This window comes from Chrysoperla carnea, chromosome 1, assembly GCF_905475395.1.
Source record: "Chrysoperla carnea chromosome 1, inChrCarn1.1, whole genome shotgun sequence".
Taxonomy (NCBI): Eukaryota; Metazoa; Arthropoda; class Insecta; order Neuroptera; family Chrysopidae; genus Chrysoperla; species Chrysoperla carnea.
In genome coordinates this window covers 129,031,609-129,043,959 of record NC_058337.1, presented here as the reverse complement: position 1 = coordinate 129,043,959, position 12,351 = coordinate 129,031,609, and the positions used below count along the sequence as shown (strand labels likewise).

Genomic DNA, 12,351 nt, shown 5'->3' with positions numbered 1-12,351 from the left:
CTATAGATATTATGGTATAATATGCCATTTTGAATGTAAAACATCATACTACCTATATGACGTCATTTTCTCCTTGGATACAAAACTAGAATCGTTTTAGATATAAGGGAAGAGATATAAAACAAGACACCATTTTTATTTTTAAAGTAAATGACAAAAGTGTCTTCTTGTGGTGCCGTAAATGTACTACACAAAGATACCGTTTGTGGTATTCCATACTACATATTTATAAAAAAAAATTTCTTCACTAAATAAGAAAGATATCTATTTCTAAAGAATACACATTCTCACGCCACTATTTCCCACACCAATGTATTAAACCAATACTAAGAATAACAGCCAAATGAACTCACCCCAAAAAAACAAAACAACAAACCACTTCACTCTCTAGTGAATACACTCATCTATATACGTATACTTAAGGAGTTAGTGTTGAAATTCAATTCGGTTTACGATAAAAGTGACGATTTTTCTCCTTTTATTGCTAAGCCCATTAAAATTTGAAAGTCATTTCACAAACACTGGAAATTTGATGGGCATGCTACTCCCTCCGGTTCATTTAAAGCTATACTATGCGATTCATTTTTGTACCATATATAATATATATCAAAGTATACAAAGTTTAGTCCCAAGTTTAAAACGATACAACGAATAAAATTTTGGTTTAGGTGTTCATAATATCACCTATTTATCCCACTTCCACCTGTTCGCCCGTCCGTCTGTCTGTCAGCACGATACTTCAAAAACAAGAAGAGATATCAAACAAAAATTTTTATAGCGTGCTTGGGACGTAAGAAGTGAGTTTGAGTTCCTAAATGAGCAACATAGACTAATTGGGTCATGGATCCATAGGCCCCATCTCGTAAACCGTTAGATATACAAGAACAAAAGCTTGAGCCTTACTCATTTCCGTATAAAAAAATAAACAACTTTTGTTTGGAACATTTTTTTTGTACATATTACTGTTTACCCGTGAGGCGCAAATTAGGACAAACGTTTGGTGTGCATTTTATCCAAAAGCATTAAAGAGAGTGAGTTGAAAATTTGTAGGTAGCTTCAACTAATGGTCTTGTGAAATGTTCTCAAAAAATTACAAAAAACTCTAGAAAATACTTTCGAAAATTATGCAAGTATTGACATTCAACACTTTCTATACAGAGTATTTCAACAATTAACTCTGTCAATTGCCTGTTTTCACTTGTTTATTTATATAGACAGATTATCAACTAACATGAATATCGTCCTTGAAATGAAAATATTATAATTTATTGCGGTGGTTTTTTAATGACATCTGAAATTTGATACTGACTCTTGAACTATTTATTGTGTAAATCAATGATTAAGAAAAACCAAAGAATGTTGAAGGAAAACAGAAAATATCTACAGTAAATAAATAAACAAAAGAACATCATCATAGGTATCTTGTGTATACCCCATACCTGCAAGTACAAAAAGTTCAGAAAATATTAAGCGAATCTGTCTTATGAGAACCAGATTTTAGTTAAAAATGTACTTGATAATATGACAAAATTTGAAAGCGAAATTAAAATTAATTTAAAAACGCCTTTTAGCAAAACAAAGTTTTATATGTAATCTCTATGGCGATACCCACGTATGGCGTCACTAGCGGGTATCTGCCTCTTTGTTTAATCAGAAATATTAATCAATTTCTAAAAACCAACTTCACTTTCCTATTTTTGAAGTGAGAATTCTTCATCTGAAGTGATGACACTTGACTTGAAGTGGAACATAACGTTCGAGTTCCACCAAAGCAAAAATAATTATTCTTGTATAGCTTAAATATTGCAGTGTTGCTTCCATAAAACAGAATTCCGAGGCGAAGCAGGAAAACGTGAGCTGTGGTTTTTCGATGATCCAGCAATGTGCAGAGATAAATTAAATTGCACATCTTATTTTTTACGAATACGAGATTAATTTCTTTTTGTGTACGATTTCCTGTTCAACGATGAATATCCAGCGTAAACTTTATACAATAGGGAGTTAAGAATTTCTTGCATGGAAAAGAGACAACTAATACTGCGTGAGTGAGTGAATTCACCTTTTGGTTCAAGATAAGAAGAACAAAAAATGATTTTTTTGTCTAGATGTGGGGCAAATCAGAAATTATTGGCCTAAAATTTAATAAATTCGACAGTATTTTAACATATTTTCAAGTTCAACTTTTTTAAACTTTCAATAAGTACACAACATTGGCTAGAAATACTATATTCTTACAAATACAATTTTTCCTAACTCCTTCCATCACAAATGAGACTTCCTTCTTTTCCAATACTTACTCACGTGTTATATTAAAAGGACAACAAATAAATTTACAATTTTTTACTAGTGTGCAAAACTTTTTTTTGTATGTTTTAACAATTTTTACCAATTTAATGTTTCTTTATTTTATTGAAAGTAGGTAAAAATGGGAATGAAATATTTATTATCGTTAAAAACGTTGATAGCTTATTTATCTTTCAGGTGCTATTCATAAATCAAATTTTGCATTAATTTAATGTTTTCTCCTAGCATTTTTGATTAAGTTTAAAATCATGGCAATAAATTAAATAGTATATTACATATCTAGGGAGCAAAAGTAAAGAATGTCTCAAATCTCATGTTCTAGCCTGAAGCGAGGCTGAGAGTGTCAAACATGAGATCTGAGACATTCTTTACTTGGTCCTGTGGTGTGTGTACTATTTTTCTCCCCAACAGAAGCAGAAAGTGGCAACTTCGTTTTACACAGTCAGCAGAAAGTTGAAAATTTCTGCCCAGAGGTGAGAAAAATTATTTAACTCTGCCTTAAAAACTTTAATAACTCAAGGAAATTTAGTTTGAAAAGTGTGTCAAAATAATACGTCAGAGTTTTGTCACGTAGAACTTGAGAAACGGGTAAATTGAGAAACAGATAATGATAATAAAATTTAAAAAAAAAAAAATTTCGCCCACATAACTTAAAATCTTTATGTATTAATATAAAAGTCCCAGCTAACGTAAATCTGAATATTTTCATTTTAGATCAACTTTTTACCTTCAAAATTGGCTGAGATTTGCTATTTTTACAATAAGCATTTTTCACGTTATTATACAAAAAATTTATATTAAATTCTGTGTCGTTACTCAAATAAAATGGAAAATAAATACAAATCTGTTCATCCGTTTATGATCTACAATGCCACAGACACACAGGTACATTAAACTTATATATCCCTCTTTTTAATCGAGGATTAAAAAAAAGCAAAAACTGTATGTCAGTTTACCAATTCTTAATACAACCATGTTACTTTTGTTAAAATATTCAGATTTTTTCATTTTGTTTTTCGCACAGAATACCTAGCCGCACAGGAAAAGTTTCACTAACAAGAAGAGATTGCTTAAACAGGGGAAAAAAGAACATTAAAGTTTTTGTTTTTGTGTTTTAAACATATATTTTGTTTTCTTTAGCATAAAATGCAGTGTGGGAATATGTGTGTGGTTTCTATTTGTGAGTGTGTGTGTCACGTTGAAAAATAGGGAAACTCAATGAATTAGAAAAAAACGGAAAGTTTTTAATTTATGTTGTGTTAATATTTTGCTTTTTTTTTTTACCTCATACATTGTAACATCTCGACAAAGTTAAGTACCGAGATGAACAAATACGAATACAGTTTGGCACCCATCTCGTTTGAGCCATCCACAAGAAGGGATTTTATAGACGTTCTATGCATAAAACAAAGAAAACAAAACATTAGTGTTGTATAGCAAGCACACTGGCAGGCAGGTTTGGTGCGCCCATTGGCAGTGATCATGCTTTATTCAAGACACTGTCTCCTATGGGGTATGATCGCTGTCAATAGACACACCAAACCTGCCTGGCTGTGTACTTTCTCGACAACACTACTGTGTTGTTTTCTTTGTTTTATACACAAGAGCATCCATAAAAACTCTTTTTACTTCATATATTATAAATGACTAACGAAATGGCTGCCAAACCATATAAAGAAACAAACGAAAAATATTAGGAATTACCTTATCGCGCGTTTAGCGTATGCGGGTTGGACGTGTCCGGTAGCAACCTTCACTTTTTCTATAGTTACCTTGAAATGTTAATAGTATTCCCAGGTATTGTGGTTACGGTCTCTGTTCCTTACGCGCAAGGTCGTCAGGGTCTGGTTAAAATCCATTTACGCAAATAGATTTATTTTTAATTTTTAATCGTTAGTGAATGAAACATAATTCACACGTGTCCCATGAGTCACGACAGACTTTTTTTAAGTCTGGTAAGGCAAAACTAATTTTCATTCTAAATTGTTTTCATTTGTTTTCCATTTTGAATTTTTCTAATAATTCTCCGTTGGTATTTTCATTTTTTAACCAAGTTCAAAAAATAGGAGATCCTATGTTCGACTGTATATATTTTTTCTTTTTGTATGCTCACCAATTTCTCGATCAATTGTGGGGCGACTTAAAAAAATTCAAAGGAAAACTATTTTCGAAAAATAATTTTCTGTGAGATGGGTTATCTTGTACGTTTTGAATGAAAACCAAGTTGATTTTATTGCTCGTTTACAAACTTAAAATCAACTTTTCTGTCTTGCACATGCTACAAAATTTTAGCTTGATAACAATTTTCTTTTTTGAGTTATCGTGTTTTATGAACACCTTCACCAAAATTTTGTCTGTTCCGTCAATAATTCTAAGCGTAACAAACTTGGGACTAAACTTAATATACTCTGATATATTTCATTCCTAAAGGGTATACAAACTTTTTGTTTCGTTGTTGTTGTCTAATTGAACGGAAATAACAATACATGATACTCTCAATCTTATCATAATTTGTACATTGGTTTTCCGCTAAAAAATAACATCGTTAGTAAAATATATTTAATTTTAAATGGATAAAATATTGTAGACCGTGGGATACCGCGGGTTTTTTTTATAAATACATACTTGAAACTTGAGCGGCTTCCTTTTGACAATCGAAAAGTGTGCGTTTTTTTCGAAAAGTCTGCGTTTTTAAATGAGCATGATAACGTCATATTTAAGCTATGAATCTCTAAAACTGCAGCAGAAAATTTGTCGGACACTTTGGCCACTTGATAACATCAATAACAGTTATTAAACAATAAAATATTTGGTCGGACAAAAATACTACACCCATGAGCTTGTCTACCACCTCGAACATGCCATATTCTTGTTTTTCAATACTTGCATAATTCACTTTTGCCGTATTGTTTAATAACTGTATGGCATAAATGTGACCATATCATGCTCATTTGAAAACGCAGCCCTTTTGAAAAAAGGTGTTGAAAGAAAGTTTGGTAGACTCGTCAAAAAAAGCTACTCACAAAGTTTGAAGTATGTCTAACGGTAGGTCCACACGATACCAACTTCACAAAGACTTCTATTCTATTCAAATCAGTTCAAACAAAAGTCGATATGATGGTAAAGTCTTACATGAACATTTTTACTCAGACTTTCAGTATGTACAAACAATAGTCAGTATCGTGTGGACCCACCATGAGTCTAAAATGTACACTGCCCCACAGATTGTTATGACTTGACCATATACTTAATATTTTGTCCACTTTGAAATATACGAAGTATATTCTCAGATTACAAAAACAAATTGCAAAATATTCTATAAATAAAAAATTTAATCACTCCAATATTTATTTTCATGAATACTTCGGAAACTTAAAGAATTATGTTTACGTTAAAAACTTTTGTTTTATTTATAATTTGCACTTATAAATTTGTTAGCAGTTTACCTGCTATCCAAAACAAAGTAAGTGTCTCCATTATCAAGATTCGAAAATACATCAAAGTAAATAAATTTCTACAAAAAATAATTTTTTTCTAATTTATTTCCAGTCTAGTTTCAATGGCTTGATACCATTCAGTAGAAATACTGTTTATCCTGGATATTTACTTTTCGAAACTAGTTTATATAAATATCATCGTGACGTTCAAAAGTGGGCAGATGCAAGAAAAATTTGCGATGCTGAAGGTGGACATTTAGTAATAATTAATTCAGAAGATGAAGCATATTTTGTGCGAGGGCTTATGGCTAAATATCCGGATAGTGTCTTAAATGATGTTAAATATAAAAATCAAGTTTTGATTGGTATGCACGATTTATTCAAAGAAGGCGAATTTGTTACAATCGATGGTAAATTATTTCACAACAATTTTATTTATTAATAGTGTCCGATTATAGTTTCGGTTTTCGGCCCACTAACAAAGTTGAATGAAAAAAAACTATATACTTGGATCAGTTGCGTTCTCACAATCTTCTGCATGAAGAACGGGCACCATCGCCACTGCACAATCTGATCCTTGAGACCACTCATATTAATATTTAAGTAATAAAGATAACATTATCGATCGTTCAACCTGCTGACCTTGGCCAGTTTACTAGGATACTTATTTTTATTTTATCCAGAATTTATAATTTTGCGATAATAATTCTAGATATATATAGAAAAATTTTGTACTATTTTTTTAACGTTCTCATAGTTAACGCGGCAAAGAAAATAATGCTTACACCGGAAGAATTTTTTTAAAAATTATTGTTTGTAGGTAAATCACTTGAAAGCTCTGGTTATACTTATTGGGAACCTGGTAATCCTGGTAATGCACCAAATCAAAACTGTGGATCAGTTACGCGTACAGGCGGAATAAATGACTTTCCATGTGATACTCCGTCAACTTTTATTTGTGAAATTCCATTAGAAAGTGTTTGTATGTTTTTTTTTTCTTTAATTTTTCTAAATTTTTTCACTTTTACCATCTAGAAAATAGTTTTTCAATCGAATTAAGAAGCCATTGTAAGTAATGATGAAAGTTGCTAAATTGATTATCAAAACTTTTATCGTTGGCGAAGTCAATTTGAAATATTTGCCACATAAAATTATTTGGAACTGTGTCAAAATGTCGTACACAAATTTTGATGGCTAGAAAATTTAAAAAATTTTTAGATTACTTTTTTTAAATGTGAAGTAAGTAGCAGGAAAAATAGATTTCTAAATTAAATTGGTGATAATTTCGTTAAAACTTCATTTCTTTATATTAGGTGAACATAGTATCATCAACCCCAATGGTTCAACGTTAGCGGAAGAAAAAGGAAATTAAAAAGAATTTATTGTAAGATTTGACAAATTGTAAGGATAGTAGTACGTGGGACAGTACTTACAGTAGTACTTGAAATTTCGTGAGTAGCTTTTTTTTGGAAAGTCTACCAAACTTTCTTTCTAAAACTTTTTTCAAAAGCGTTATATTTTGAAATTAGCATGATAATATCATATTTAAGCTATAGGTTTAAAAAATTCAGTACCTTTATCGGACATTGTGACCACTTGGTAAAATTAATAATTATTAAAAACTAAAATATATTGTCGGACAATGTACCGCGATGACCTTGTCTACTACCTCGAACATACTAAAGTATTTTTGTTTTTCAATTATTAATGTTATTAAGTGGCCATAGTATCTGACAAATACCCTGTTGCATTTTTAACCGACTTCAAACAAAAACGGAGGAGGTTATCAATTCGACTGTATTTTTTTTTTTTTTATGTTTGTTACCTCAGAACTTTTGACTGGGTGAACCGATTTTGATAATTCTTTAACTGTTTGAAAGCTGGTGTTTCCCGTGTGTCCCATTTCATTTTGGTTAAGTTCTGACAACGACATCCATGAAAAAATCATAAAAGTCTTAGATTTGCAGCAAGTATGCACGACAAGAGGACGAATAACTCAATATCAAGCCAACCGATTTCGATGATTCTTTTTTAGACGAATTAGTTAGCGTACTTCAGATTCACTAAAAATCACAAAATAAAAAAACTTTTAACAAAAAGAAAACTGACTTCAAAAAAAAAACTTTTCCAAAATAAATTAATATGCACTAAAAAGTAAAAAATAACGATAATATATATAGTTAAAATTATTGTTACTTTTGGAGTCGGTGTCAGCCAAGCTAATGTAGCAAACTTCTGTCAGAGGTGTTTCCTTGGCTGACACCGACTCCAAAAATAACAATAATTTTAACTACATTATATTATCATTATTTTTTACTTTTTAGTGCATATTAATTTATTTTGGAAAAGTTTTTTTTTTTGAAGTCGGTTTTCTTTTTGTTAAAAGTTTTTTTAATTCATACCAATAGCTTAAATATGACGTCGAAAAAATCGTAGAGAAAAAATTTGATAGACTCGTCGAAAGGAAATCACTCATGATGTTTCAAGTATGTATTGATCATTTAATACAAAGGGTGGTGTCCCATGAACTATAGGGAATCAGGATGGTCAAAATTTTCAACAATGTATCTGAAAAATGGATGACATTTTAGTAAATATTAAAAATAAAAACGTAAAAAAATCGGATAACTTTATTATAATATTTAGACATATTTATTTGGCTGTTAGGAATGCTATAACAATCCCTGTTATTCTCTCATTATCTTATATTATATATTATAAATGTGAAAGTAAGGATGTTTGTTTTTTTTTTTTTTATTTGTTGGTTTGTTACGCTTTCACGTAAAAACTATTCAATGGATTTGAATGAAACTTCAAAATGAATCATTTTTATATAAAAAAAAAAAAAAAAAATTGTTGGTTTAACGGTTAGTTCGAATCCTATTTTCTCTTATTTATTTCCATTTTTTAAGTAACTTTTTATATGTTTCAAATTAATTATTTATAAGAAGTATGTTTGATATAAACATGTGAGAATCATTAATGAAATTGGTAATTTTTGATAAACTGCATATTAATAATAATTGATTATAAATAGTCTTTAAAAATCAATCATGTTGATTCACTTGCGCTTTAAAATAAAAGTTGCTGAGCGAACGAAAAGATTCTTAAATTGACTTAAGATTACTGAATTTGTTTAATCCTCTTTTATCTAATCACAATTTGGGTGTAGTCAACCGCTTCTTTTAATCCAGATAACGCTGGATTGTACTCACACTTTATTCCATAAATATTAGATCTCACTGTAGTTTTTTTAATACTTGTTATTAGTACACCTATCTTTTTAGCAAAAATTATATCCTCAGCCAAATCCTCACACTTTTGTAAGTTTTCTCCTAAACTAATTATTTTATTTGAGGCACTATACTCTATAATTTTCCCTTGTATTTGATTTCCATCCAGAATTAGCTCATTTAAAGTATTTAAATAAAAAAAAATATACGATCCAATTTCAGAAATTTGGTTATATGAAACATTTAAAATTTTTAATTTTTCCAAAACTATTAATTTTTTCACTTGAAATTCGGTTAATTTATTAAAAGATAAATCTAAATTTTGTAAATTAGATAATCCATTAAAGCTTCCAAATTCGAAATTTTTTAAATAATTATTTGATATTATCAAAGTTTTTAAATTATCTAAATTAGAAAACATTCCAATCGGTATAGTTTCAATCTGATTATTTGATAAAATTAAAATTTCTAAAGTTGATAAAACATAAAAGCTTTCATATTCAAATGTCTTTAATTTATTAAAAGCTAAGGATAAAGTTTCTAATTTATTTAGCCCTGTAAATATTCCTTTCTTAATTGTTTCGAGGGAATTACAAGATAAATTTAATGTTTTCAAATAGTATAAATAATTAAATACGCCTATTGGTAAATCAGTTAAATTTTGATAAGTTAAATCTAATTGGTATAAGCTATCTAAACCATAAAAGTTTTCTGATACGATTGTTTTTATTGAATTATTAGCTAAATTTAACTTATTTAAACCCCACAAACCTTTAAGTGATTCTATCGGGATGGTATTTAAATAATTATTCTGTAAAGATAAATTTTTTAATTTTACTAAACCGCTTAGTGTTCCAGATGATGTACTTTCTAAAAGATTGTTAGCTAAATTTAAATAATTTAATTTGATTAAATCGCGAAAACTGCCCGTTTCAAGTGTTTTTAATCTATTGTTTGATATTATCAAAACATTTAAGTTTTTTAATCCAATAAATGTTTCATTTTGAATCACTTCCAAATAATTATTTGCCAAATTCAAAGTATTTAAATTCTCTAATTCATTAAAAGCTCCATTTGTTATATGTTTAAAATAATTATCGGATAAATTCAAGTGTTGTAATATCGAAAAATTTGAATAAGTAAAATCAGACATATTATTAAATGATAAATCTAAAACTTTCAAAGATTTTACTATTTCTGTAATTTTAAATTCGTGTATTTGATTATTAGAAGCATTTAATTGTACAATACCCGATTCGCTTATGTAGGTTGCATTTAACGATTGAAGCTTATTATTTGAAATATCTAGTTCATTTAAAAAGCTATTATTAACTAATATTGATGTTAATTTGTTGAAACTTAAATTTATCGAAGGCCTACGTTTTTCAATACCAACGATTGAAATATCACTTAAATTATTGTTAGATAAATCGATTTCTGAAGCATAAATCGCTGTTATATTAATATAACTTATATTATTATTACTTAAATTTAACAAATTCAAATTCTTTAAATTTTCAAAGTCATTGTTTATAAATGAAAGATTATTATTACTCAAATCCAAGTGTTTTAATTCATCTAACGAACTGAATGCATCCGTTTCTAAGTTTGATATTCTGTTGTTGTTCAATAATAGATAATATACACAATTTAGTCTGCTGCCCCAGTAATATGTTTTCACATTAACGAATGCGTTAGACCTTATAGTTTCCAACTTACCATTCGAAACGTCTAAATATTTAAGAGATGTATATCTGTGGTCTTCACGTGTAAGAATTGTCGATGATAATTCGATTGTGTTATCATTAATAATCTTTACAGCCATCGAGGTTGATGAATGAAAAAAAGGATATGATGTATAATCTAACCATTTCAAATAATCGTCTTTTGAAGGACGGGGGGATACGTCACGAATATCACGGGTTCCGATACAAAACCTGATACTACTTAAAGCCAGTATTGTTGAGAAAACTGTAGAGAATCTTATCTGTAAAATAAAAGTTTCTATTATTCTTAAGCAAAATGACGTGCTGATGTGCTGATTACATTGCTGACCAAAAAACTTTCGTTGGAGGACTGAAAGCCTTCAAAACCAACGCTTTATCATCGAAAGTTAAATACCTCAACCGCAAATATACTTTAAGTATATTATTTACATGAAAAAGCACATATAGGAGCCACGGAATCCAGGTACATAATGGTTGGATTTTGTTCAACTTTTGTTTTTGTTTCTATAATACACTGATTTAAAATTTGTAAAAGAGAAGGTAACTTAGCTCTATTCAAATCATTTGACTCCTTTCGTTATACCGAATCATTGACTTTAGATGAAAAAACTTAGAAATCAAATAAGTTTCCAACATTTGATTGACTTTACGAGACCTTTGTTGCCTTTGAAAAGGTTGCGAAAAAAGAACATCTTTACATGAAACTTCGAGCTTCATGAAGTTTTCTTAAAGTTGCGATTATTTAAAATTAAGTGAAATTTTGAAAAATATTTTCTTGCGTAAGTTTTAGCGTAGAATGTATTTCTACTTGTCATAAAAAAATTAAAAACTTACACCAATTCAAAATCACTTAGAAAATTATTTGAGAAGAGTCTAATAATTCAAAAAAATCCAAAATTGTAACCTACATACCTTCATTGTTTCTTGTTTTCGAAAAGTATCAAAATGATAAACACAGTGGACTAAGAACTTATGATTAATAACAAATGTAATTGCCAGAATCGAAAATAGTTTTATGTCAATATATTTGTATACAAATACATTTTAATGGCATCTTTTTGACCTATGACCACTAAATAACCAATCAAAGTTTATTTCAAAAGAATATACAATGTATATATGGAGTGTCCTGAAACTATTACCAGAAAGTTTCCTTGCAATTATACGATTCGATTCTTGATTAATATAAAAGTTTTTATAATAATCAAAGTTGTAAAAAATTATTTTTACTATAACTTACCATGGTTTAAAACTTATAATGATATTCTATTCTGGAATAGAAGTTCTGACATTTCAAAATCGTTTGTTTTCTGAAAAGGAAACGAACTTTTGTATTTTAAAACATTAAAAAGTACCTCCGTAAGTATATTTAAAAACTATGAAATTCAAAATGGCGAAAAATAGTTATGAATCGTTAGATATATTCAAGGCATTTTTACAACGATGTATAAGTGATGCTGCAAGAGACGAGCAAAATGATACAAGACAAGAATATGGGGAAGGTGACACGAAAAAATTAGAAGAGTTGACTCTTATGTTTTAGTGTTTAATTCATACTGGACGGTTTTTTTTAGAACTGGTGGTGTCATGAGAAATTTGACGATTGATAAATAATAAACCGGTAATCTAAAAAAAAAAAAACTGACAGAT

The 12,351-nt window shown here is 29.1% G+C and overlaps 2 protein-coding genes across 3 annotated transcripts; one reads left to right on the top strand and one right to left on the bottom strand.

Annotated features, from left to right (window-relative positions):
• The first annotated feature begins 5,656 nt into the window (after positions 1-5,656).
• On the top strand, positions 5,657-7,170 carry LOC123291023 (hemolymph lipopolysaccharide-binding protein-like). 2 transcript variants are annotated; one of them, XM_044871447.1, is made up of 5 exons: positions 5,657-5,767; positions 5,854-6,151; positions 6,562-6,723; positions 7,055-7,117; positions 7,150-7,170. In XM_044871447.1, exons 1-4 carry the CDS (start codon positions 5,687-5,689, stop codon positions 7,111-7,113), a joined length of 600 nt encoding a protein of 199 aa, XP_044727382.1. In that variant the 5' UTR covers positions 5,657-5,686; the 3' UTR covers positions 7,114-7,117; positions 7,150-7,170. The 2 variants fall into 2 exon arrangements, with proteins under 2 accessions (XP_044727382.1, XP_044727381.1); XM_044871446.1 differs by having other exon boundaries at positions 7,055-7,170.
• A 1,127-nt stretch (positions 7,171-8,297) lies between these two features.
• On the bottom strand, positions 8,298-11,679 carry LOC123294846 (leucine-rich repeat-containing protein 15-like). Its single transcript, XM_044876022.1, has 4 exons — positions 11,614-11,679; positions 9,818-10,961; positions 9,459-9,757; positions 8,298-8,309 (listed from the first exon to the last, which is right to left on the bottom strand). Exons 1-4 carry the CDS (start codon positions 11,617-11,619, stop codon positions 8,298-8,300), a joined length of 1,461 nt encoding a protein of 486 aa, XP_044731957.1. The 5' UTR covers positions 11,620-11,679.
• Between the last annotated feature and the right edge of the window lie 672 nt (positions 11,680-12,351).

What these genes read in the sequence shown, in the direction of transcription:
- LOC123294846 (XM_044876022.1), bottom strand. An exon ending in ATCATCTGGAACACTAAGCG is followed by an intron (nt 9,758 to 9,817) that starts GTTTAGTAAAAT and finishes CCATCCCGATAG; the next exon opens with AATCACTTAAAGGTTTGTGG.
- LOC123291023 (XM_044871447.1), top strand. Translation starts at nt 5,687, where the DNA reads ATGTTTACGTTAAAAACTTTTGTTTTATTTATAATTTGCACTTATAAA. An exon ending in TACCTGCTATCCAAAACAAA is followed by an intron (nt 5,768 to 5,853) that starts GTAAGTGTCTCC and finishes ATTTATTTCCAG; the next exon opens with TCTAGTTTCAATGGCTTGAT. An exon ending in AATTCCATTAGAAAGTGTTT is followed by an intron (nt 6,724 to 7,054) that starts GTATGTTTTTTT and finishes TCTTTATATTAG; the next exon opens with GTGAACATAGTATCATCAAC.